The following is a 27496-nucleotide window of genomic DNA, read 5'->3' as shown; positions in this document are numbered from 1 at the left end:
TCAGTGGACCAAATATAAAAGCTACACTGATGGCTGCCAGGTAGGAAGGGGGTAGAGGACTGAGTGAAAAAGGTGAAGGGATGAAGAAGTACAAACTGGTGGTTACAAAATAGTCATGGGGATGTAAAGTAAAGCATAGGGAATACAGTCGATAATATTGTGATAATTGTGTATGGTGTCAAGGAGATCCTGGACTTGCCAAGGGGATTCCTCTGTAAATTAGATAAATGTCTAGCCACTATGCTGTACACCTGAAACCAATGTCAACTAAAAACTAAATTTTAGCCCTGGCTGGTATGGTTCAGTGGACTGAGTGCCAGCCTGCAAATCAAAGGGTGGTCGGTTTGACTCCCAGGTGGGGCACTCCTGAGTTGTGGGCCAGGTATCCAGTAGAGGCGTGAGAGAGACAACCACATTGTTTCTCTCTTTCTCCCTCTGTTCCTCTCTCTAAAAATAAATAAATAAAGCCTTAAAAAATAAAAAAAAATATTTCTTAAAAATAATCCTTGAAGGCCAAATGAGATTTATGCTAGGATTTATCAGGGTGATTCCATGATATAATTGTATCAATGGACTGATTATAAAAGCTGATCCACTCCTACTTGTCAAAAAGACAAGATAAGTCAACATGTAATATCAATTAAACCAAAACAAAACCCAAGAGTTGAGCAATTTCCAAAATATTTGCCAGTCTCTTAGTTCACTTGGTATTATAAAATTCAAACTTATCTTTAAAATATGTTACGGTAATGACCATCGGCTCATCACCTGTTTATTCTGCAGACTTTCCCACTTGGCTTTCCTCTTCTCAGCACTGCTCAGAGGGAGGGCTTTCCCTTTCTGATTCAAGTGGCGAGGTGTCAGAAGGTTAAGTCTGTAAAGATTCCAAACTAATTTTATCCAGCAGAGAGGAACGAGTACGTTTGCACAGCAATTCTCCAACTTTGGCGTGCCTGCAAACCCCTGCGGAGCCCAGCTAAACCACAGACCCGGACCATACCCTGGGTGATTGGGTGAGCAAAAACTCTGAATCGGAGTCTACAGGTGGGCAGTAGAGATAGCGAACCCCTCCATGTGCCTACTGACCTCTGGAAAAATGCCAGAAGGGAAGCTCCTTACCTTGAAGAGGTGTGGTCCACATCCAGCAAGGGCTGGTTGAGATTGGTCAGGTCAAGGTTGTATTTTGTTTTGTAATACTCTGCAAAAGTTTCATACTCGGGGGAAGGAAATTTACTCAGTGGAGTAAGATCAGTGTATACATCAGCTACATAAAATCGATGAGGCTGATCAAAATTTCGATACCTAAAAAGGAGAAACAGTCAGTGTCTTTCCATTTAAATCAACTGTTCTCAAAACACAACTAATTTTAACATGGAATAGCAATTATAATTTTAATGGAAGAGTTCAAAAGGTTAAAAGTAAATAATGTTAATGAAAACTTCAGTTCCAAATTCTATATTTCAAGCAGATTTGAAAAAAAGAACTACATTTTTACCAAGTGAAACCTAACTGACCATTCTGCCCTGATTCCTCCTACTCCCGTCCCGCCTGTCTGCACTCACACAGCGCGGGGACGCTGAGTGGCACCTGCAGTATCTACTCCATTGACGAGAACAGGACACAAAACTCCCAACATCCTGACTGTGTGAACACATGGTGTGTCACTAATGCTGCCCACAGCAGACACCAGCCACAAGGAACATGTCACTGCACCATTTATGACGCTGACAGTTTGACGGCAGCTGATGTTTAAAATATGGCATTGAGGTGCACCAAGAAAAAGAACCAGAGAAAAGTGTACTGTAGCCAGTACTAATTCTCTGAAAAGTGCCTATATTATTCTTACTGCCAAGTCTCCATTCCCTAAATTTTTACAAAATAAGAAAAAAACATTTTGATTTACAATGTCCTTTGCACTTAATAGCCTTATTCCTGATAAGGAATATAATATAAGGAATATAGTTATAAGAAATATAATTATAATGCTAAAATTTCCAGAGAAATATTATCTATGATCAAATTCTGGAAGACTTGGGGCATTAAAAGGATGGCAATTTTATGAAGAAAGCCTGTCACCACTCAGATTACCTGACCTTCACAAAGTAAAATCTCTTCAACTACATCGTTTAGGTTGTTTTTTTAAGGACATAATTGTAGAAAACAAGTCCACCATGAAGAGATACTTAAATCTTCTAGAAGAAACATCAACACCGAACTCCCAGCCCACTTACATTCTCTCCTGAACAAGTTAATCTTTTGAAACAAAGTATCACCAGCACTTTGATTTCCACTTAACTACTTGCCTTGGAATGATAACTGCATCCTGGTAATCTTCCAATTTAAAAACAAAGGGTGATTCTTTTGAATATTTTGTACTGGGAATGCCTATGCGAGCTTCGGATTTCTCAATATCTTCCATGAACTTGAAGTCAATGTCCAAAGTGCTGGAGTCGTTCACTGCGGGAAGACACAGACCCCAGCTTGTTAACGGGTAGTGGTACAGAGAAGATTCCTACCCCGGCTACACGTTCACACACGAGTCTAATTTAGCGCTGTCACGGTGGGAGACTGCAGTACGCGGGAGCGGGCTGCCGAGCAAGACTCCGGCGTGCAGGGAGCCGAGGCGAGCGCGCCGAGCCCGGCCTGCTTACCGACGTTCAGAGGTAGGACACAGTACGCTGAGTCGGCGTCTGTGGGTTTAAATTCTAGTGCAGGCTTTTCGAGGCGAAGAATATGTGAGAATATATACTGGTGGAGTCTTGTGATCAGCTCAAGCATTTGAAGAGACAATGTGAAGCCAGACTTCTTCAGCTCGATGGATATGGTAACCTCCCCGGAGCGGGTGTACACGGGAAAGTGCGGAATCTGAGCAAAAAGAGAAGAAAGCACCCCGAAGGTCAACGGGTGCTTTCTCCCTTGTAAATATTTCACTTCGGAAGAGGAACAGCAGGTGCTCTCTCTCCATCAGGGACTCGAAGACACACCTCAGTTTTACACATCACACACACTGAGGTAACGAAGGTGGTCATCCTTAGTTCTCCCTCGGTTACAGACACGGGGCACCTCTGACCCGGACCGCGTCGCGAAGTCCCACCTGCGGTATGGGCTTGGCTGTCAGGATGCCGAAGCACCTCGTGGTGTCCTCGGGGGGGTAGAGCTTCCGCCGCCTGAAGTTGAGCTCATCGGGCAGAGGCGTCGTGAGGACCATCCCTATGACGTACAGGTAACAGGGCTGCTCGGGCCGGGGGTAGCTGTCCCTCAGACACTCCGGAATCTGCGTGGGAAATAAGCACCAAGCTCCAGCACCGTGGCCCCTGTCCCGGATGTTGGCAAGCAAACACATTGGTTTCTGGCTTTAGTAAAGGATGATGAGGACAAGCTCAGGAAAACCGAGGCATGAGACCCCCGATGACTTAACCCACTGGGGACTGAGCATCTCTCCGGTGGGGGACGCGGGTGGTCCAGGGCCACCAACCTCGGGGCGCATCCCCGCCCCCGCGTCTCTGAGGAGGGGTCCGACTCGGGTCACTCCGGTACACGGACCCTGCCACAGACCAGCCTGGACACACGCGCTGGGACAACTGGCTCTGACGCCCAGAAGGCCACGCCCCAACTCCTTACACACGTTTGCACTCACACCCGCAGGCGCGCCCCTCATGAGTGGGCATCTCTTCCCGTGTCTGTTTTATCACACAAATCCTCTCTTGTCTTAGCCCCAGACACAGGTAAAGCAATAATCTTATTGCTACAGTGGATGCAACAGAGAATTTTTCCTGAATGAAATAAAGTTATCCTGGACAGAACCAGATGGGTGAGTCCAAGAATGCCTTGGAGAAGAGAGCAGACGCAGGGAGCGAGTGGGAAAGAGCACCAGCGCACGGGCGAGAGCAGGGGCTGAGAGCAGGGGCGCTGAGCGGGGCGCCCAGAGTAGGCCCAATCACGGGGGGTTGGGGAGCCGAGCAGAGGGAATGTGCAATTTGATGTGCAGGGAATTTAAAGTCAGAAAGGGCTAGATTTGTACTCAGTTCTAACCAATACTAACTGCTTTCGGGTAGCACTGTCTTCGTTTGGTGGAACCTGGTCTGCCTGGGACACTGGTCTCTTCTTCATCGTGTAAATCAAGCTCTTCTTCATATTTAACAGTTTCTTTCCCAACAGGCATCAAATGGTCATCCAGTTCACCTACGAAAGTTAAAGAGAATTAACATGAACAACACAAATGTTGCCCCCTACTTAATCGGGAACAACACAGGACGGCACTGCGTTAGGAAGCAACTGGAAGAGCAATGACGAAGCCTCTTTGCTCTTAGTGAAACGCAGTCGAATGTGATGCTTCAGGCAAAGTCTATGTTGACATACACATATCCAATGTGAGCAGGACTAAAACTGTTCCAAATTAAAAAACATGTAAACAGGAAAATGGCACATTATCATCATTCAACAAAAGCCATGGAAAATGTGTTTTTCCATTTTTAAAAAAAGTGAATTAATTTGTTCACTAATATAGAGTTATTTGAGAGCTACAGAAAAATACAAACATTTGTGATTCAATAGTATAATAAAACCTTTAGGTTTACTGTCTTATAAGAAGCCAGTAAGGAAACAAAAATGACAGCTGCCTGTAGTTTAGCCTCGGAGAAGCGCGGCTACACCCGTACTGGACCTCCCGTTACACCCCGGGCACGCCCTCGGTCAACACGGCTGTGCCAGGCGACGAGTCAAGTCCACCGCGCCACACTGGTCCGCGGGCCAACGGGGCCTACAAAGTCCTTGATGCGCTTTTGCTTCACAGTGTTTCTAACTCCACTTTTATTTGCATGTGCTTTTCAAACACTTACCGATTTTGTGCAGTTTTTCACAGCAAATAAGAGCTACAACTCTTTCAGCCAATCGTATACAACTCATTGGTGGACCCTGAAAGTAAATACACATATACATTTTGCTATATATGTATATAATGTAGCTACATTAACACCAAAAATAGCCATGAAACCTCTGCCCCAATACCTTTAAAGTTTAAATTTACCAGAGTAAAGTTCTTTATTTTGAAAAATGTTAAGTTTAAGATGTCCTAATCTCCATATCTAAAATAGCCATCTTTAAAAATCTTGCCCAGGAAAAGCTGAACCAATATTAATTAAGGTTTGACACTTTTGGTGCACTTAAGTTTTAATAAGACTTTAATACATTTTTTGCACTAACCTACAAATTTACAACCCTCAAAATAAAGGCACGTCAGGATGTGACTACAGCACACGCATTAACTGCACTGAACAACCTGCACCAGAGATGAGTCACCTCAGAAGAGCATCTGGAAATTGGCTTGGGGCCAAAGGCAGCAGTTACTCAAAGGCTGATCGTCAGCAACAATGTAACCAGCAGCCCAACTGTATTCCACGAACTCTGTGTCACTGTCTGTATCTAAGCCACAGCTGAATGAATGGTTCTATCGGAAATGTTTACATTAATCAGATCTTACAGGAAATTTCAGAGGTCATACATTCCAATTCTCAGAGTCTGTATGTTATACAGTCTATTAAAAAACTGAACATGTAGTTGACTACAAAAGAGATTTATGTATCTACTTTTCAAAGGCGATATAAAGCCATATTTACCTATAAACTGTATAGACATAGAGAAGCAAAAAAAGAAGTCCATTAACAGCATATGTTAAAAGCACAATAATCACTTTTTCTTCTAAACTTACAACAATGGAGGCTCGGAGAGGTGAGTTGATTGGCAGATAAAGCGTTGAGTAGAAGGTTCCATCAGGCAACTCTCGGGTCCTACATTTAGGAGCTAGGTGAGTAAACGGGTCACTTGGTAGTCTCGCACAGTACCTGGAGAAGAAGCAGCGTGGATCTAGTTGGGAGCTAGGTGAGTAAACGGGTCACTTGGTAGTCTCGCACAGTACCTGGAGAAGAAGCAGCGTGGATCTAGTTGAGAAACAACTCAACTCAACTCAACTCAACTCAAGCTGAGAAACAGATGAAAAAATTTCCGCTGACATGCACATCCTTAAGTTTGATTTCTTATGCCCCCCCCCCCGCCCCCTCTACTGGCATGGGGTTTACATGTGGAACTGCAGCTGAACCACTGGGGACTCTCTGCGAGGTGGGATGGGGCTGCCTGAGAAAACTCTCTGCAGTGATGTTCGTACGTGCACTGTCCAACAGGGTCACCACCGAGGCCCTGAAATGTGGCAAGGACAGCCAGGGAATGAAACTTGCTACGTTATTTAATTTTAACTAAAACTGAAATTTGAATTTAAATAGCCACATATGTTGAAGGACTACCATGATGGACGGTGCAGAAAATACTGCTCTGAATCCGTTAAAGCAACACACTCTCACACCTGACAGCCACTACCAGGGCCTGTGCAAGGAAGGTGTCAGCAGAGGGCAGAAGGACAGCCCACCGTGACAGAGGAGGGCCTGAGAACAAGGCCACCAGTCGGAGCACAGGAGGATGTGGCTGCAGGGTAAGCAGCCAGTTTACAGGGAGCTGAGGCAGAGCGGGGAGGCCACGGGGACAGGAAGGCACCCCAGATGGGGGCAGGGCCCGTGCAGCCAGGGCCCCCAAACATGACGCCAGCCCTGCAGTGCAGGAGACTGGCTACATACAGGGAGACTGAACACAAAATCCTCTGGAAGACAATGGGAATCCTATTTCTTACTGCTGAGGAAGCCAGGAACAAAGATGGGAAACAGGAAAACTAGAATGAACTCTCTGGTGTCACACTAAACACGGATGGCAACAGATAAACAGATACAGAAACATGGATGTAAGTGCATATGTGAATATATACATGTGCACAGGCATAAATATATTTTCTGGCTCTGTCCACTAGAGAGCCTGGTGGCGGCAGTTCTCCAGTGGCAACGAACACACCTAGCATTCAGACCTTTGTTTTTAAGCACCGCTCATTCTGCAATAAAAAGCACCAGGCCTTTTTGGAGAAATAGCCAATATGTAGTCTTGGGCAGGGAAAACAGGCATTCAGTCTAGAACATGTTCATATGCCATAAAATAAGGAAGTGTTCAGAGAATAATGGTAACACGGTAAGAAGACATGGAAGCAGGCTTGAAGGGGCTCCCACTGGCCAAAATTTTAACATCAACAAATAATGAATTAGCTTAGTAGATTATAACCCACTGAATAAAGCCAGCAGTCCATTCATTCACACTGGATGGTAAGAGAAAGCTCTCCCTTAGGACAGGAAGCCACTAATAAATGCAGAAAGAAAAAAATGGAATGAGAAAATTTCCATTCTACAGAAATCACAGTAATATTCAGGCAAGAAATACCAACAGATACTTAAGGTAATGGGTGAAATGGGGAAGAGGCATAAATTTTAGATAGTCTCTCCATGAAGCAAGTCACTACTTTGAGAGGGAAAGGCAATTTCACAGCAGCAAAGGCCGGCGGACCCCCCGTAAGTTACCCGAGTCCCCGCGGCCAGGAAGAGTGCCAATGGAGGCCGAGTGTCCCGAGGAAACCAAATGAGAAGACGCACTGACCAACATGCATAACCTGGGTCTGATCACCAAAATATCAGATGAACCCAAACTGGGAGACAGGCCACGGAGGGGCTGGCCTGTGCATCTTTGAAAGCTTCAAGGTCACCACAGTCAAGAAAAGACTGGAGAATAGTTTCAGGCCGAAGGAGACCAGGGATGATGAGAAGAACAGACATAACCCCTGATCCTGGAGGGGATTCTTTCACTACAAAGAACATGCTCGTGAAACTGGAACAGACATCCCTGGGTGAAAGGTATACAGCAGTTCTTTGTGGCATTCTTGCCACTTTTTAAAGCATGCAGTTATTTCCAAATAAAAGCTAAAAAGAAGAACTCATGCTTGCTGCTGCTGCATTTTGCCTCTACATGAAATTTATCCTGATACATAACATAGGTGTGTATCTGCTTTTCTTAGTTCTTAAAAATGTCATCGCTGGACAAAGTAAACTAGAACATACTCAAAAACACAAGTTAATTCATCATAATCTTAAATCATTGCTGATGAAAAATGCAATATCTCCCAACACCTGTGGCAAGAAACAATACAATCAGAATTCAGAAAAATATTAGTGAGCATTGTAAAATTAAATCTCCTAAAATAAGCATGCCTTCATTACGTCAACCTTGTCAATGAGAACTAAACATTTTATTGCACAATACCCTTTGTGCCTGTTGACCAAAAAGAATGAATGGGGAAAAAAACAACTTTTCTTTCTCTTATCAAAATATTACAAGCCACAAATGGAAAGACTGCTGTTTACAAAAGGTAAATAACACAATACTTACAGGTTTGACTTAAGTCTCGCAATACTCATAAGCAAGTGAGTGTGCACCATACCTGTTGATGTGCCCGATGGCTGTGTTGATCGTGACTCGCGGACCTCCATCGTCGGGCCTCAGCACATACGGCGGGAACACGTCATCGTCGTCCACAACAGGCTCCACATCAGTCTCACTGGTGTCAACTGACTTGGAACACTTGTTTCTCAAGATCTGGACATTTTATAAACAGAATCTGTGATGAGAACAAACGCCTCCTTTGCCATATGTGGGTTATCTCCCTCTGTACCTAGGGGAGAAGTTTCTTTGACACGAACCCTCTCGCTGCTAAACTCACTTCAGTACGTCCAAGTCACCTGCTGCAGAAAATTTCTCTTGGGGCAACCCTCCTAGCACCAACGGCACGACGCACTCGTCCTACAGGGTGAGTTAAAGCACCACGCCGCCTATGTGAGCGAGTGCGCATGTGCATGAAGTCGCCCGTCTTTCATCTGTACGGCAGCTGTGGCATCCCTCTGGAACCCCTCCACAACCCGATCCATCGACTGTCACCGCACTGTCCACACTGCCAGTGTGCCTTCCAGGCATTCTTCCTCAGTAATCCACATGACCATTTCTGCTACTTTATTAGAAGATTTCAAACACTTTATAAAATACTGCTGGCTCTCTGTATGTTCACTTTCTTCTAATGTACATAGTACACGCGCCTTTTGAGACCATTCTCTGTAGAGACTTGTTTTTACCTATTTCTATGTACATAAAGAATAACAGAGATACCATGTTAATTTGGGGATCATACCTTTTCAATAGCTTTGTATGTTTTCAGATCTTCTTCAAAACTTTTTATTTTGTCCGTGTCTGCTAGCATTATATAATTGGAGATCGGTGCCCTGGCTCTTCCCTTGGACTGAACGTAGGAGCGGTACTCTGTGGGCAGATCGAAGCGGACCACCAAGTTGCACTTCGGGATGTCGACGCCCTCTTCCACGATACTTGTTGCAATAAGCAGGTTGGTCTCATGAGCCCGAAATTTTCTGAGTACCTGAAAAAAATCCACCAAAGAGAGCAATTCTAAGAAATTCTCCAAAGAAACTGTTGTAAAAGGAAGTGACAACTGTCATTTCTGACACATACTCTGGGCACACTAAACTCTTAAGGCCAGGCAAAAGAAGACGACATCAAACAAAACTCAGGCTGTGTGAACACATGGGCAAACACACAGTCTTCAACTGAGTCTGACTTAAAAAATCGAAGTGCCTTTGAACTGTACAAAAGTGTCCATGTATAAATCACAGGAAGCCTTTGGGCTGAAGGGCTTGGCTTCTTCAATGGCACAAAAGAATTTAGCCAACAAAGTGAACGAGTAAAGGCACTTCCTGAGGCTTGTTGACACTCTGACTCTGCAATGATGTCTTATGTCTATGAGGTTGTGGCAACATCCCTCCAAAGATGTAAAAATTCACTAAAATCCCTAAATCAGTTGGAATTAAAATGATAAACAAGGCATTACTTACTTTTCTGGAATCTCGGGGAATTTTCAATTGCAAAAATCAAAATCAACTAGAAAATAAAATGAAAACTTCTTCCTACCAGATTTAAAGTAACATCACCCGCCAATCCAGAATAAATACTCCAGTAAAACTGGGTTTTAGACGGATCTGTCGGACTCCAGCTACTGGTCTCCCTGGACTAGGGATGTTATCAAAGAGCTATGATGCAGGGTATGACATCACCATGAATTATTCTGCCACTTTTAAGTCAAAGAACAAACTTTAAATAAAAACTTTTTTGTGAGCCAGAATACTATATTAAGTTTTCACACCTTCAAAATGCTGTTTTTGATACTAAAATCTTAAATAGCATGAAAAAAATAAAGCCAAAATGTTGATGGAAAGCAAAACAAAACCCACTCAGCAGAAATGTCCATCTGCTGCTTCAGAGTCACCTGGGGTCAAAGGAGTCAGGATCACACATGCTGTCAGTCTGTGAGACACACTCAAGTGCCACTGGGTTGACAGAGGGAAATGACACGGTCGATAGCAATTAGGACACAAAATGGATTGACTGGACCGCGGTTCCAATCCTGGACTTACGGATCACTGCAGAGCTACCTCGGAGGGGACGGCTACTCTCCGCATTAGAAGAAACGCTGAGGAATCACGAAGAAAGGGCGCTCCTCTGGGCAGAGTGCGCCTGCCTGGGTTCTGAAAACTGTCACCGCACGCTGCCTCTAACTCACCTCTTCCTGTTTTCTGAATTCTGCTTCCATCTGTTTGTTACGAGGCTGATTCTTTCCGATGCCATGTCCAGTTATAAAGTTGCTGCTGATGTAAGCCAGCTCTGGATCCTGTTTGCCAGCTTCCTTTATCAATCTAAGAAAATTACATACATTTTGAAGTTAAGCACTGGTGAGGGGAAAAAAAATTTAGACCTGGTTTGGAAGGTCTCCCTTAAAATGGAAATGCATGTATTTTTTGCCAACATACCTAACAAAATGATCTCGTATTTTTTTCCCAAGAAGCTTAAATAGAAATCACTGCCACCCTCCACTGAGCAAACTGTGAACCTAGCACTTAGAACACCAAATACAGGGGCGATTTACACCGACCAATAAAATGGTCACAGTGCCTCCGCCTTCCTAATTGGGCAGTGAGGACTCAATAGAAATGAGGCCTGGGGAGGACAGAGCCAGGCAGAGAGAAACAGGAACCCCTCCCCCTTCTTGGCTTCAGGCCTCACACACAAGTCCGCGCGCAGGCAGGACCCACGGTGGCAGTCCTGCCCTGATCTCCGCAGCCTCGCCTTCATGGGGGAAGTACCACACTGACGCCAAAGGGGGAGATTCCACAGCAAAGGCAATCTCATCGCCCTCTGTGAGCACGGAGAGGGTCCCAGCTGTGTGTGAAAAGGGGGCTGCTTAGTTCTTTTCGTCTCACGCAGCACACTGTACCCTGCGAGCAGGGCTCCAGGGAGAGGGAAGCTGCATCTATGAAAGGGATCTCCAGTCCCAACACTTTCACATCCGGGCACTGACCACAGGTCTGCACAACAGACACCGGACTTGGGCACAAGGCCAGAGCCCCATCCCACCCTCTGATGAAAGAGCAAGATTCCGCAGCTCTCTCTTCCCGCCTGCTCCTCTGCATTAATCCACAGTGCTCGTCACCTGAAGCTGGCCTTCCAGCTAAGAAATGGAAAAGAGCTACAGGAGGAGATCACGTTACACGGTACAGAAGGTTAACAGTTAGTGTTGCCATTACAGCTATTTTGGAAATACCCACGTTCAGAAACTCGGCACACAGGATAAACGGTTCCACACCTGACATAAGTGATTCCATATGGTCCTTCTGAAGTCATACAACATAGCATACATTCCTAATAGAAAATTGCATTTTTAAGTCAAACCATTCTTTTTTTCTTTTATAAATACATGAAACAGACTAATATCAAAGAGCTGGAAGAAACCTTGAGTGGCCATCTAAAATATTGTTCTGCTTCCAAACCGGCACAACCCCGGCATGTCCAGGTTAGTCTGAAAGCCTGTCTACAATTCAAGTACTTAAATGTTCAGAATCAGGAACTTCCTTAATATGTTCCAAGCTTTGTTTAATTATAATAATAAGCTTAAGACATGTGGAGCAGAAAGCAGTGCCACAGGCAAACAAAAAACATGACCCAAAATCTAAAATATGAAATTATCTTAGAAATACGTGCTTCCAAGTTTTAGCTTACGAAAGTAAGCATCAGGATGAACGCAACTGAGCCTAAAACAGTTCATTTCAGGCTACTCCAAATTAGGCACATACTGTATTTCACTTTGCCAACATGATCAGTCTGACAGACTTCAATCAGCTGAGAAATGGAAGCACTGAACGATTTCTCCTTCATGAAACTCACACCAACACTGTAGAGAACAGGGGAGACCACATGCGCAGTAATAAACAAAATCTCTTGTAAGCAGTAATTAAGGGCTGTATATGGGGGCTGGTAACATGTAGAGAGAAAACACTTACCTCTCTCTCAGATAAGTTGAAGGGATGCCAAACCCTGTGCCCCAGACAGAGTGCGGGCTCCCGGGGAAGGGGCGCCCGTCCACTGCTGCAGGGAGCTCCCAGGGAGCAGGACGTGCTGCCCGAAGAGGCCACAGCACCAGAGAACCAGAAGACAAAGTCCTACTGGCCTCTCCTGACTCTTACCCCGAGTCCACGCAGCCCATGCCACAAGCAGGCTGTGCAGCGCAGCATACTGTCCCCTGGTGCACAGAGCTTCTGAAACCATCTGTAGCAACTTAGTCATTGTTTTTTTCCTAATTTCAAATCCAGAGAGCAGTATTTTTGTAATATTCCACAAACATTACCTACTAACAACATAAAACTTACTTTCCCCCCAAAACATAAAACTTATTTCTGCAAAATACCTGACTAGTGCTCCTCAAAGACTGTCAAGGTCATCAAAAACAAGGCAAGCCCAAGAAACTGATATAATTTTGGAGTTCTGGCCAAGATGGAGGTGTGAGTAGAAACCCTTTGCCTCTTCGCACAACCAAAAGGATAACAACCAATCTAAAATCAATAAACCACCAAAATCGCCAGAAAATCAAAGTGCATGGAACTCTGACAACCAAGGAATTAAAGAAAAAATCAACGAGAACATCTGGACTGGTAAGGTGGACCACAGGCCAACTCAGAAAAACCTCGGCGAGGTGGCTGGAGGGTGGGGCTGACTGCCGAGCTCGGCAGAGCTCCCCGGGAGAGACTGACTTAAGGGGAAACTGAGACTCGGAGCTGGCTGGGGTTGCCGTGGTGGAGATACTTCCAGTCTAATGGGCGAGTCTGCTGGAAAGTGCGCTACAGAGAAGCAGGCCAGCGGCACCTTTCCCTCTCCGGCCCCTTCCACAGGCAGAGCAGCAAGGAGGGTGGCCCCACCTGAGAGAATACCTGAGCGTCTGCCTCTTACAATTTATCAGCTGCGCCAAGACAAAGAAGTATGGCCCAAATGTAAGAACACAGCAAAACCTCAGAACTAAACGATGAGGAGATTGCCAGCCAAACTGATGGAGAATTTAAAGCCCTGGTAATCAAAATGCTCACAGAACTGATTGAGCTTGGTCAAAAAATGAAAAAACAAATGAAAGACAGCCAAAACGAAATAAAGCAAAACATTCAGGGAACCAACAGTGACCAGATGGAAACCAGAATTCAAAGCAATGATTTGGAACAAAAGGAAGAAATAAACATCCAACTGGATCAGAATGAAGAAACAAGAATCCAAAAAAATGAAGAGAGGCTGAGGATTCTCTGGGACAACCTGAAATGCTCCAATATCCGAATTATAGGGGTGCCATAAGGAGAAGAACAGCAACGAGAAACTGAAAACTTATTTGAACAAATACTGAAGGAAAGTTTCCCCAGTCTGGCAAAGGAAATAGACTTCCAGGAAGTCCAGGAAGCCCAGATAGTTCCAAAAAAGTTGGACCCAAAGAGGAATACACCAAAGCACATCATCATTAAATTACCCAACATTAGAGACAATGAGAAAATCCTAAAAGCAGCAAGAAAAGGAGACAGCTACCTACAAAGGAGTTCCCATACAGCTATCAGCTGATTTCTCAAGAGATCTTACAGGCAAGGGGCTGGAAAGAAGTATTCCAAGTCATGAAAGGCAAGTGTCTACATCCAAGATTGCTCTCTCCAGCAAAGCTATCATTTAGAATGGAAGGGCAGATAAAGTGCTTCTCAGATAAGGTCAAGTTAAAGCAGTTCATCATCACCAAGCCCTTATTATGTGAAATGTTAAAGGGACTTATCTAAGAAAAAGAAGATAAAAAATGTGAACAGTAAAATGACAACAAACTCAAAACTATTAACAAATGAACCTAAAAGAAAAAAAAAACAGCCTTGGCTGGTGTAGCTCAGTGGATTGAGCACAGGCCTGTGAAGCAAAGGGTCACTGGTTCGATTCCCAGTCAGGGCACATGCCTGGGTTGCAGGCCAGGTTCCCAGTGGGGGACCCATGAGAGGCAACCACACATTGATGTTTCTCTCCCACTCTTTCTCCTTCCTGTCCCCTCTCTCTAAAAACAAATAAATTTTAAAAAAAGAAAAGAAAAATAACAAAAACAAAAACTAAGCAAACAACCCAGAATACAAACAGAATCAGAGAAATGGACATCACACAGAGGGAGTTCAGTGGGGAGGGGAAAGGAAGGAATGGGGGCGGGGGGAAGGTACAGGGAGGAAGAATCATAATTAGTAAGCATAAAATAGACAGGGAGAGATAAAAATGGTACAGGAAACAGGACTCAAAGAACTTGTATGAATAACCCATGGACATGGACTAAGGGAGGGGGGATGCTGAAGGGTTGGGGGGGGCAGGGTGGAGGGAGGATAAAGAGGGAAGAATTGGGAAAACTATAATAGCATAATCAGTAAAAAATACTTTAAAGAAAGAAAAGGAAAGCCTGAGAAACTATAACAGACCAGAGATGAGGGAGACATAACAACTAAATGCACTACGGTGCCTTGGATTAGAGAGGGCGTTAGTGCTCGTTTGGGCAGCACATACACTAAAGAAAAAGGACATTCACGGGAAAGGTGGCGAAATTCAAATGAAGTCTGGAGTCCAGTCAACAGTGACACTGCAGCGCCATTCCTGGTCGTGCCATGGTGCGTGCGCCACAGCCACAGAAGACGCCAGTAAGAGATGGGGACACCGGTGCTAAAAGGAAACCAAGTGCTATTTTGGCAATTTTCCTGTAAACGAGTATTAGGAGAATGCGGTGGGCGAGGGACAAACCCAGGCTGGTCCGACCCCAATGTCACATAACACTAATAAACTACACAGTGCAAAGAACACTAGACTGAGAGAATGGAAGCTCTTTGCTGCCACTTGGTATCAGTGTGATTTTGGGAGTCACCAATGGAGTCTTGGTTTCCTCATCTGTAACAGTGAAAATATCTACCTTCCCCCCCCATGAAGGGTTGTGAAATGGAAAAATACATATATAAAGATGAATTACAAACCATATATACATATATATATATGTAGCAAAAAAACTATAAACTTAAGACTGTACACATACACCTACACTGCACACAGAAGTAGAACTGTAATTCACTTTTTTAATTAGGAGAGGAGAAAACTGCCCATGGATTACAACAGCCCATACTCCCACGAAACTGTTCACTGAAGAAGGGGTTTTTCCTCCCATTAAGTTGATGGAAGGAAAGAATCTGGATTCTGGATTTCAGGAAGTTTTTCTAAGCTTATTAAAAAGCTAACTGGAACAAGACCTCTATTGTATATTTAATTAGCTGCCCATAAAGTCAACCCTCAAACCGCTCTTGATTCATCATCCAACACTAAATTCCAGCCACATTTTATGAGAGTTGATCACAATTCCTCCGATCCTCGGAGTCAATAGGAAGTAACTGGCTGATTTTTGATAAAACCTTCTCAGCCTAATACTCCTGCAATGAAAACTGGCCCATCTCTACATTTAAAAACCCATGTAGAGAAGAGTGGCAAGGAAGAAAATAACCCCCATCGCTCCTCTCCAAGCCCCAGAAAACGGACTGACTCCGACAGCACCCGGGGAGGCAGGGCGCACGTCTGCACGCAGGCTGAGAGCCGGGCCAACGCGAGCTCTCCTGATCCCGGCAGCCTTCCCCCCACCCCCCACCCCCCGCCCTCTGGGCAGCCTTCCCACTCCACGGCACGGGTTAGTGTCCACTGACGCCCGGGCGTTCTGATTGCAGGACTGGGGACGAGGGGGGGGCACCAGGATTCTCAAATTGTCTCTGTTACTAACTAGCAATTCAACTTGAAGCCCACCACTCTGCCCCGAGGCCCTTTCTCTTCTTTATAAAACTAAGTGGGTTGGATTAGATAGTCAGTGAGGTCCCTTTCCAACCTTAACTTCTGATTTCAGTGTAATTCGCTACCTCAAGTTATTTCACTTTGCATTCATCACGAGGATCAGGCCCAATGACTATGAAAATTACCAGACTGAAAACCACCAGATGACGACCCCAGAGTCCAATTTCTCGTTACTCAAGTAAGTTTTCAAAAATCCCAAACCAGTCAGAAGCAGTTTAGGAAAAAAAATCCCAAATTACCTCAGGAAACAAAGCTTAATTTCCCCTCAGAGATCACTACTTGCAGAAAAGGCTCTTAGGAATCAACTCTGGCCCATCAGTGGGTCTCACAGAGAAAGAGATGGCCCGAAGCACAAAATACGCACCCCACCCCCCGCCTCGGGGCCCTTACACACAACAAAGCATTTGTCCACAAACCAAAAGAACTAGACGTTAGGTGACAATCTGACCCAAGTTTCAAGTCCAGCTCCTCGGCAGGTCTGTGCTCAAGAAACATGCTCTGCTGTTGAAGAGGGTGGGGTGGGGACGCACCACCTGGTTCAGGTTCACCGTCTCCTCCGCCAACAGCTTCCAACCGCCTCCCTATTGTTTCATTCTCTCCCGATTCAGGGTGTTTCAATACACAGTCTATGAAGCAATCCAAACTGCGAAGTCAGCGGTTCTAAACTTTTTCCACTGCAAACTTGCACATGTACAAACTTGAATCAACATCTGGGGGGGGGGAAGCTAATATAAAAAAAAATTAGCCACGATAATACCCAGGATGAAATTTATCGAAAGACTACCTTCAGAAGAAAGCTTGCTGCGTGTGGCGCCTGACACAGCGTCGCAGAGCAATACACGCCTGAACCGAATTCACAACTGAACACAGAACAAGGAACGCTCTACTGCGCCTTCACGTTCCTATGCCTGCTCTCTATTTCAGATGAGTCAGACTAGGGTGCACCCTCGAAGAAAGTCTCCGCCACGTGAAACCCAGCCTTGGGGAAGCTACTGTCCACACCATCCTCGCGGTCGACCCTGTGTGGCATCCACTGAACTTGGATCGCACCACATCGGGCGGCGGAGGGCCACTCACGCGCCCTTCTGCTGGCTCGGAGGGCCGCCCCAGATCAGTCGCAGAACAAAAAGCTGCTTTGTTCCACTATGGGGAAGACATTCATCTTAGAGAGACTCACCTGTTTAAGACAACTGCTGTGTATCTTCTTTCCACAAAAATAATTCCACATAAAATATTGGTAAATGGAGAAGGAAAATTTGTCTCTGGCTTCTCCTTTTCTTCAATTTCTTCATCCTCATCATCATCCTCAGAATCACTCCAAGACACATAATTATCCTGGTTCCTATTATTGTACCACTCAACGCTTTCGAACTGCTGCCGCTCATATGGTTTATATTTGCGTAGGATTTCAAGCAGTTTTATCACTTTAGGAGTTACAAATTTCAGGTCAAGTGAGGCAGGTGAGAAGTGCTCTTCACATAGTGCATGTATTTTCCGGAGGAAAGTGTCTGTAAACAATAGAAACTTCCTGTGCAGCTCCTCCTGCTCATGTTTGATGTATTTCTGCAGCTCTCTCACCATCATCCCAGCTACTTTATCTGCACACCAGGGTCCCAGAACCACCAACACTGCACGGCAGTCTGACAGTATCTACAAAAGAACGTGCAGAGCTGAATGTAAACAACAACCAGGCAGCATTTTCCTGTAGGGTTTAACTGGGGTTTAAGTTGTCTTCAAAATGCCCCTTTGAAATAAATTTCCCCCACTAATATAAACACTGAGGTTACCTCCCTGAGGTTGGGGAGAGCAGCTGAGGTCTTTTCAAGCTCTGCTTTTTTCATTTATATTATGTCCAGAACCATTCTTTAGTTTTCCCCACCAAAAATAATTGACTAATAGGAATTAAAAGATGCAATTGTATAAGGATAATAAAATTTAATTTTTCATCTGTGACTAGTTAGAAGTACAAATGAGCCATTTACTTCCAGGTAATTATGCAAGAGTCATTTTATTTTAGGTATCAAAGAGCAAGCAATTTTCCTTTAACTTTGCACACCTTCCAACCCTAGCTCAGAGCAGAACATAAATCCACAACAAGGGACTGAGGGACCTTCTGCAACCGAGGGAAGGGCCCACTGGACCGAACACAGACTTGATGGAAATTCAAGGGCTGGGAAGAGTCTGGGCACTGCTGCTTCAGAAAAATCAGCAAGAGAAAAATTAAGATGTAGATTCAATAGTGTCAACATTCACAAACGGCTGCAAAGCCCCAGAACAAGTTCTCAAGTCTTAATGCATCAGGATAACTGGAGGGCTTGTCAAGTCTCAGCCAGTCAGAACCCCACCCCAGAGCTTCAGATTCAGTGGGTCAGGGATGGACCCGTAGTTTGCATGTCTCAGAAGTTCTGGGGGGTGGGGGCAGGGGTCCACACTCTGGGAACCACTATCCTAAGGGATCTTGTCTCGAAGCTGGATCCCACTCAGGATGATGAGCTCATGCCCAGTACATACAAGGAAACCTTAGAAGAAAGGGTTTGAATAGGAACTAACCCATCTGACCAAGGGGAAAACATGGACCCCTCTTACTTAAACAGCCATGACATGAACCTAAGTCATTTCTGAAGGCAGGGAGGTCTACACTTAACAGAAATGTCTGTCAGGTAAACTCAACCCAATACATGTTTAATAAAACAATTCATTAAACATGATACGAAGTAAGGCCCTGAATTCAAACGCACAGAAAATGGCCTCATTAGAAGCACATGTCCATTTCAATACTAAAGCAGAAGCCTTCTATTATACCCCCTGTACTTACTTGTAGATGCTTACCTGTTTAGAAATTAAAGTAGAATCTCTTTCTTTTGAATGTACAGATATGTTACAGTCATTGATAAAATTAAGTGCTTCTTCTAATTCCATCAGCAGTCTTTCGTAAAGCCCACTTCTGTCCATAAATGGTCCACAGTCTACCACAATCTCATACGGCTGCGAAGTATACCTTCAACATCAGAAACAAAAGCTGTCGGTACTACAATAAATTTGCTACTGCATCATGATCCACTACACACCTAAACCAAGAAGAAACTTCCCACATTCAGTTGGTACACCTGCTCAGGACCGCGGCGGGCTCACAGCCTTCCTGTGGCGGGGCCCGCTGGCGTCCTTGCTGCATGTGTTGGCTGCCAGGGCTCACGGGGTGACTGCAGAAAGCTGGCAGGCTAAGGGTTTTGCAGACTCATCATTATCCCAGGTTTTTCATTTTGTTTTTTAGGGTTAGACTTTCATCTTTTATCTGCTTAGGAACAATGTTGGCCGAAATACTCCAAAAACCCAGTAGTGACTACTTCTCCGAAGGAGAAATCGGTGATGGGGGCAGATCACAGGGAGAAATCGTTATCCTTAAATTGACTCATTTCTATACTATTTGGAACTTTAGCATCTGCAAGTATCAACTTTGTTTTTAATGTCTCCTGACTTAAGGAAAGCTCCCCTCCACTTTCGATCAACTCCAGTGTTGTTCCTTGGGTCTTTCATGCGTTTCACAAACTATGCAACTAGAACAGCACATATTATTCTAAAAGCATGTAAAATAATTAAGGAAAAGAAATACAGCGAAGACATATTTACTACTTCTGTTTTCATTATGCTCAACCATAATCTATACTTAACCAAAGAGCCACATTTAAAGAACTAGGTAGTGCCAAATTCAACAGATTACTTGTCAGTTTTACTGAAATGCTCTACTACTTCTACCGTTTTTTAAGATTTCTGTAGTACAGCCTACCAATCTAATTCAGGTCAAATAAAAGCAAAAGTACAGCCTTAACTGCTATATCATGGATCATGTCGGCTCAGAGGTCAAAAGTACCATGTCCTGAAGGTTATGAGATCTGTATTTCATATAGCAGTTGGATGCCTAAATTCCATAACCCGAAATAGTTCCTTTTCTTCTCATTCTACCTAGAGAACGTTGCCAAAATTCTACTACATGACAGGCACACTGAAGGTTGTTTTCTAGGTGTCAGTGTAATTAATCATCAAAAAACTCCCTGAAACCACTGTCAATGCCATTTTCTCAATTCAGGAACAGCAGATGACTCACTTTAAGTCACAGAGCTTACAATCAGTGGAGCTGGTATTCCAAACCCATGTGTGATTCGAATCCATAACCTTAGCAATCAGTCTTCTCTGTTTACTGTAACTGTCACACTTGGTAATCTTTAGCCTTGTTAAAGATTGTATCTTACAAGGATATAAAGGTATTTTAATATGAATTGAATTAATTACATTTATTTTAAAACCTAACTTATACAGGCTCCCTTCCAGGAACTTAAATCAAAAAGCACATTGTCTGTGTGTGGGTTAATGAAACTCAAAATAGCAACCTCCTCAAAGAGACAAACTTAGAAATCATAAACATCTTTCTCAGAAATTCACTCCCAGTTTCAAAGTGTTTCCAATTATTCTAAAGCACACTGTAAAATACTACATTTTCTTCCCTTCAAACCATCACACGGGACACTTGGGCCAGAAAAGCAGAGCCCACCCACTGATAGAAAAGGACAGGACTGCACTGTCCACACTCCCAGTCCTTGTCAACACCAGCGGATAGGAAGGGCCCACGGTGATGCAACTTTCTCTCGTAAGGTAGAAGGAGCTCCATCTGCTACTCTGTGGAAAAGAGGCTAAACCCAGGCCTGCAGTCCCCAGTAACTGACCCGACAAAGAACCGTTAACAGCCATCGTTCTCTCTCGAACAGGCACCACCTACAAGGCACAGTGGAAGGCACTAAAGGCTTAAAACCAGTGCTCGCTAGGCCGGCCACGCCAAGGCCAGCCCAAGTGCGTACCTGTCTAAGACCACCAAGTCAGTTGCGGTTTCAGCATTACTCTTAAGAATTTTCTCCAGTTTCTGAATCTTTTCTTCTAATTCCTCTGGATCACATTTCCCATTTAAAATGGAAGCAGTTAGTCCCAAAATACGAGGGCATGATGGGCAACTTTCACAGAGCTAACATAATAAAAGTAAGAAATTCATTTTGTAAGGCCATAACAAAAGAGATAACACCATATTAAAACATGCCAAAGAGACTGACAAATACTAAAAATACTACTTACAGAAGTATGGTAGCTTGTTTAAAAGCTCTGTTTATCAAAAAGGAACATTTAAATACGCTATGGCAGATTGTGCAATTCATTTATGTTTAAAATTTTATTACAGATTTAGGTCACAGATTTATTGTAGTTTCTTATTATAGAGTATAAATATAAGTGAACATTAATTTAATATTCATTCATTCATATACTGGAACCAAGTTCTCAAAATTGGCAACTAATATTATTGTTTTTAATATATAAAAACACTACTTATAAGCAGTAACTTGACTTGAATTATTAAGACTAATAAAATATAAAAGCTTACCTTCATAATTTCTCGGTAGGGATGGTCTAGAATTGCAAGGTGACACTCATCAAACACCAAAAGGTTAATGTCTGACAGTGATAAGTATCCATTTTTCAAAACAATCAAGGCGACATAGCAAGTCATAATGAGAACCTAAAATAAAGCAACATCAGTGTGCAAACAAACGCGCCATTCACCTGCCGGATGCACTTACATACAAGCGGACTACAGAGCTGTTATACCGCAGGTGAGAACTACGAAACCCATCAGTCACAACTAAAACCAAAATTTAAATGTATAGAAGCTCATACTTCAGAGAAAAACATGAAGACCTTTTTAAAAAACGATAGCTCTATTAAACCTACTTCCGGTTTTTAGGTTCTACAGACATATTTTGACCAGTGAGTCCTGTTAATGTAATCACATCACAAAATAATTTGCACCGTTTTTTCTTTTTTCTCCCCATTGAACGGACAAGGTTTTTTAGAAGCTGACACAAACTAAACGACCCTTTGTAGCTTGCCTCTCTGGGGACATTTCAGTGCTTTTAATTGCGACTTGGCCCACTCTGGGAGACGAGCTAGGCGGCTGTCTGCAGAGCGACAGGCCGGGTAGGGGACAGCTCCTCACCACATCAGAGCTGCCAACCCCAACACGCCAAAGGCCCTCAGCTGTGCTGGCTCCATGGAGACTGAAGTCAGAGGAAACCTTGCTAAAGACCCAAAGATCTCAACCACGAAATGTCTCCAGTTCCAAGACAGCTAACTCGAGAGTAAATTTTCTGAAAGCAGGTTATCTGCAAGTTGGAAATAGGTAGGTGGAATTTATGCTTTTTTCCAACCAAGTAAATCACATGATAAAGCTGTTTCTTTTTAAGTGAGAGCAATACAAATGAGCGGCGTATCTGGCGGGAGGATGAGACACGCGGGGAGAGAGTGCGCAGGGCTGGCTGCGGCACTGACAGGCACAGGGAACTAGAACTTTCAGGTCCTGCTCCAACAGCCAAGGATAAGGTCATCTTACAAAGCGAGGCAAGGACTTGCCAGGATTTACAGAGTGAAATTGCTCTACAAGCCTTACCTGGTGCTTAGTAAACTCTTGGTTCCATTTCTCCTTTGTCCACGATGCATTTAGTTCTAGGTTTGAGTATTCCCCAACCTTGAGATCAGAATGAGTTCTGACAGCGGACACTTGCTGAGCAACCTGGTTTGCTGATTACAAACAAAAACTCCATGTAAATATGACAAGAAGGCTCTAGTCGGTTCTCTGAACTAATGACTAAGACAGTTAAGAAAACTCTCATCATTATGTACCACACCTCACCACCGCCACATCAGGTGTTTCCCAAACGTACGGATCAGACTCACCACCCGGCCTCTGTCGCTCCCTCAGAGAACCCCTGGCACCTACTTGCTCCACAGCTGATTCTCCCAGTCTACAGAGCTTTCAGGCTAGAATGGTGAGTAGACCCACCCCTCATGTCTTCTTCAATAAAATCAGATTGTCTCACCAAGAAACAATAGAGACTAATATGTATTTAAAGCATATAAGAACATCACATACTGAGATCATCCAAAAAAACAAAAAAGAGGCATGACATAGTTATTAGTACCCAGGCAGCTCATGTTCACATTTTACACTTTTTAATTTTAATATGTGATCCCAAACACGCAAAACCAGTGTTGGAAACTTACTGAGTAACTACTGCAAAGCAGGCAGCTTTCTTCCCACAACCGGTACAGCAAAATCATAAATAAAAAGTTACCTATCTCATAATCTAGCACGTTTTGACATATTTTATGAAGCTAAAAACCCAAACACAATATAACTGTCACAACTTTGATTATGTTCCAATAGTAATCCATTCAAAAGAAATATAGAATCAAAATTAAGTGTAATTACATTTAAAAGAAAAGCTTAACACCTATGAGATAAAATGTCTAGGATTCAAGAGAAATAGCATAAAGTTAAGAAAGAGGACCAAATTATATTTCTGCTATCAGCCCTTCAACAAGCACATTACTTGTCAAACTCACTATACTTTTTAATAATTTTAAACTAGTGAGCACAGAGAAAATCTGCTTAGCCATAAAATCTCATCCAGCGTCCTCCACGCAGTCTGGTAAGATTAGGGTCCATTACCAGAGTTGACCAGGAACACCGTTCTCTTCCCATGTCTGGTGAAGTCCCCCCTGATCTGATAGGACAGCTCTTTAGTGAGCAGCACGGCGATGAACGTCTTCCCTGAGCCAGTGTTCAAACAGACGATGGTGTTGCGGTCCAGAGCTGCCTCAAGCAGTTCGACCTGGAACACAGCGGGGAAAGAGATTATATACCTCCGGGCTAAGCACAAAATTCAGAAAATTGAGTTTTGTTTTAATTCAGGAAATTCCACTGTTTTCTAAAATCTTCCTCCCATAAATTTGTGTACCTTCTGCATCTGTATATACCAATAATAATAATCGGAGGCATTAAAATGTCTGTCATATATAGCCGTGCTGCATAGACATATGTTGAAACGCACATACAATTTCTTTTAAGACTTTTGCATGGCCAGAACACTGCTCTAGAATTACAGGAATGACTACGTTTGCAACGACCATGGTTCTGCCCGCTCACAGCTGCTTGAACCAACTGCAATTCCACCCAGCTTATGAGGACAGACACATCCAAATGGACATTAAGGAACAGCGAGGTTTTCAGAGGGGGAATAAAAATGAAAAACTTCACAAATAAAACTATCACACCAATTACCCAGCAGATGTTAGAAAAGAAAAGGACTATCAAGAACAAAGGCATTTGGAACAAGAAAATTAATCAGAAGAGGGGAGCTTGAAAAGGTAAATGAGTTTATAAGTTGTGTCAACTATATGCTAATTTATTCCATTTTAGTGAAAATGCTTCAGTATTAGTGTTCTCATTAGTACCTGGTATTTTCTTGGCGTATAAATGTTATCATGAATTGCTTCTTGCTGCCATGGCAGTCCAAAGAAAGGACCCATTGGTGAGGAAGCAGGGGTCATGAGCTGCAGGCCTGCCATGCTGAGGGTGCAAAGCAGGGCTTGTCATTCATCCAGTGTTTCTTTCATTGCATTTTGTTCTAGCACAGCTTACTACAAAAGGGAAAAAGAATACCATTACACAACCATGCAGGGTTAAAAACAAAAGAAAGCATAGAAACAAGAGAAACATCAGAATATCACTCCTACGAGCCTTGCAAACTCCTCCTGTAGCTGTTTTAGCTTTTTCTTGATCAAAGAGGATCAATTTTAAAAGTCAAGCATTCTCTTCTCTCCAACCCAGCAACCTTATCCCTAGAAACTTGTCTAAAAGAATTAGACAACTGTACAAACAGGTAAGTACATGAACATTTACTCCTGAACTTCTATTAGGAACAAGAAATAACTTTAAATGTATTAACAAAAAATCAGCTAAGCAGATGACGCCATGGCTGTACTGAAATACCTGGAATCTATGGAGGTAACACACGTCTGTATTTACTGAATAGAACCATGTCTGTAGCATGTACAGTAGGATGCCTTATTAAATACATGTATATATAAAACATGTAAGTATGCACATGAATACATTCCAAGTGTTATCTGTGAGGCCTGTGGTACTCTCATTGCTAAGGTTAGGAGACATGGTGCGGAAGGCACTCAGCACCGTGTCTGAGCAGAGGGGAGCTTCGGATGCCTGCCAACACGGAGTCATTTCATCACCAGACCAAAACCACAGGCCTTTTCTCATTTAACAACCTGGCAGAGATGACCAACTATTTAAATACCTATCTTTAAAATGATACGTATCCTAGATAAATTAAAACAAACACACTGCTCTGTGAAATGACTATTTTTTATGGTATCTAAGCACTCTTGTGTCTTTGTTTTCTTTCCCAAAGATAAATCTGTTACGAAAAAACACAAAAATCGAGTCTTTCTAACAGTCCTCCAGGGGAGGCCTGCAGACAGAGGTTTGGGGTTTCAAATCTCTATGCAAAGTCCATCACCAGCCTCCCTGACGGTCAGTGGAATTTACTTGCCCCGAAGAAGGCAATTTTCCTCCTTGTGCTGCTTTGCAGTGTTCATTGTTTTCACTGTTATTACCCTATGAAACTGAAAGGAAAGAACACAGCTCTCTGTTCCTTGACAACAAGAACTTTGAATATCCTGACCCACTCAATTTACAACCTGGTACAACCTAGAAGACTTCAGTTGTGACACCTGCTCCAACAAGAAGTCTCCAGCGCGGTCCTCTCACGCGCCAACACAACACAAATTCTGATCTCAGAGATTAATTCGGTGGACCAGAACGCACCACCCAACTAACACAAGTGCAGTCTCCGGTAAGTGGAACAGGGCGCGGGGCTGCAGGAGCCACGGGCCTCAGCAAGGCAGGCGCCATCTGGGGACCAGACAGTACACTCGCTCTCATTACACTTCTGGAGGAAGACGGCAAGCAAAGTGCCCCAGAGTGCGTGAGGGAAACTACCAAGTCATTACTCTCCCTGGATCAAAGAGACAATCTGCTCATTCTCCACTGAACCAGAACCCCAACAGCCGTTCTTTCACCCCACACTAAGTGCTCACTTCTCTCAGTTCCGCAGGCCCACAAAGACCCACACCCTCAGGTTCATCATTCAAGTTTTTTACTCAACGCAGCTGCCAAGAGCCCAAAGTGAAAACCTATTTTACCTAATTTCCTGAGAGTCAACAGGTCACTCTGCAGGCCCCTCCCACCTGGCCACACCCTCAGGCCCCCCTGTAGTTGTCCTTCCTCACTACAGGCTGCTTCCTGTCTAGGATTACGTATCCCTAAGCCTGGCCCCTCACTTTTCACCCGACCCTAATCGCAGACGTGGCAGAGAGTCGGGAAACCAGTCTAAATCCCGGGGAGGCGCAGGGAACAAGGGAGAAGAGAGCAACGTGTGAATCCCAAACGCACCTTCCTCTGTCACACACAGGCAGAAACCAGCAACACCCGCCTCCTTCCACTGCCACGGGTCACTATTTCTTCTCAGACAGGTGACATCAACAGTTATAGTAATTAACAACTCCAGAAAAACTGTCCCAAAACAAATGGGAAGAATGTTCTATTTTTTTAAAGGGAGGTCTGTATTTTTCAAAAATATATCATAAAATACAAAAAAAAAAAACCACATGAAAATGTTCCAGACTAAAGAAGACTTTCAAGAGACATGACACCTAAATGCAGAAACCAATCTCAGACTGGATCCTGTGTGGCAGAGCAATGCCATAAAGGACATTTCGAGTCCACTGAGAAAAGGGCACTGTCGAGGTCACTGAGTTGTAACTGCAGTATGGCTGTGGGCTCTGTAAGGGAGTAACAGCCTTATTCTTAAGAAGGGTGCACTCAAGTATTTAGCGGTCAAGGGCCATGATACATGCAACTGACTCTCCAGTGGTTCAGAAAGAGAAACCACGTACAGACCTGTGTATGGTGTGTGCGTGCAACGGATAAAGCAAATGGGCAATGTGGGTGAAGCACATACGTATTCTTTGTCCTCTTCATGCCTTGCAACTTTTCCGTAAAGTTGAAATTTCCAAGTAAAGAGTTTCAAAAAGTAAACGAACACAGCCAACTGGACCAGGGTTTCCTGGAGTGCAGGAGCTGTGTCTCACACTCATCTGTACCACCGCTGCACCCCACCACACCCGGGACAGGACACACAGCCAACGCAGGTCTGCAGAATACAAACGATGCCCACACGCATGGCCTAAGAACCTTCGAACAGCCTCTTTCTGCCTTTTATAACAGACCACACTGCGCACACTCAGAGACACACTCACACACTTTGTTCTTTGACTGGCACACATGCTCCATAAGAACAAGAGGTACAGCCTCACTCTCCACAACTCTTAAATTTCTTGGTACAAGTATCATGTACACAGT

General features: G+C 43.9%; 1 protein-coding gene across 5 annotated transcripts in view; it reads right to left on the bottom strand.

The window, feature by feature from the left end:
• Positions 1-27496, bottom strand: part of DICER1 (dicer 1, ribonuclease III) — a 67068-nt gene that overhangs the window by 19016 nt on the left and 20556 nt on the right. For all 5 annotated transcript variants that reach the window (XM_037031669.1, XM_037031671.1, XM_037031668.1 and 2 more), the window contains 18 exons: positions 24511-24696; positions 23726-23888; positions 22664-22794; positions 21602-21736; positions 21030-21190; positions 19009-19177; positions 17357-17829; positions 10541-10673; positions 9101-9343; positions 8360-8514; positions 5708-5840; positions 4839-4914; positions 4043-4182; positions 3095-3274; positions 2652-2865; positions 2304-2457; positions 1120-1302; positions 769-874 (listed from right to left, as the gene is read on the bottom strand). In XM_037031669.1, coding sequence (XP_036887564.1) covers positions 769-874; positions 1120-1302; positions 2304-2457; positions 2652-2865; positions 3095-3274; positions 4043-4182; positions 4839-4914; positions 5708-5840; positions 8360-8514; positions 9101-9343; positions 10541-10673; positions 17357-17829; positions 19009-19177; positions 21030-21190; positions 21602-21736; positions 22664-22794; positions 23726-23888; positions 24511-24624 — 3063 coding nt within the window. In that variant the 5' untranslated portion in view covers positions 24625-24696. The remainder of the gene's footprint in view (positions 1-768; positions 875-1119; positions 1303-2303; positions 2458-2651; positions 2866-3094; positions 3275-4042; positions 4183-4838; positions 4915-5707; positions 5841-8359; positions 8515-9100; positions 9344-10540; positions 10674-17356; positions 17830-19008; positions 19178-21029; positions 21191-21601; positions 21737-22663; positions 22795-23725; positions 23889-24510; positions 24697-27496) is intronic.

Source organism: Sturnira hondurensis, unplaced genomic scaffold (assembly GCF_014824575.4).
Source record: "Sturnira hondurensis isolate 20B ecotype Veracruz unplaced genomic scaffold, ASM1482457v3 Scaffold0021143, whole genome shotgun sequence".
Taxonomy (NCBI): domain Eukaryota; kingdom Metazoa; phylum Chordata; class Mammalia; order Chiroptera; family Phyllostomidae; genus Sturnira; species Sturnira hondurensis.
Note: the sequence above shows the minus strand (reverse complement) of the source record. Positions and strands in the feature narration are given on the sequence as shown.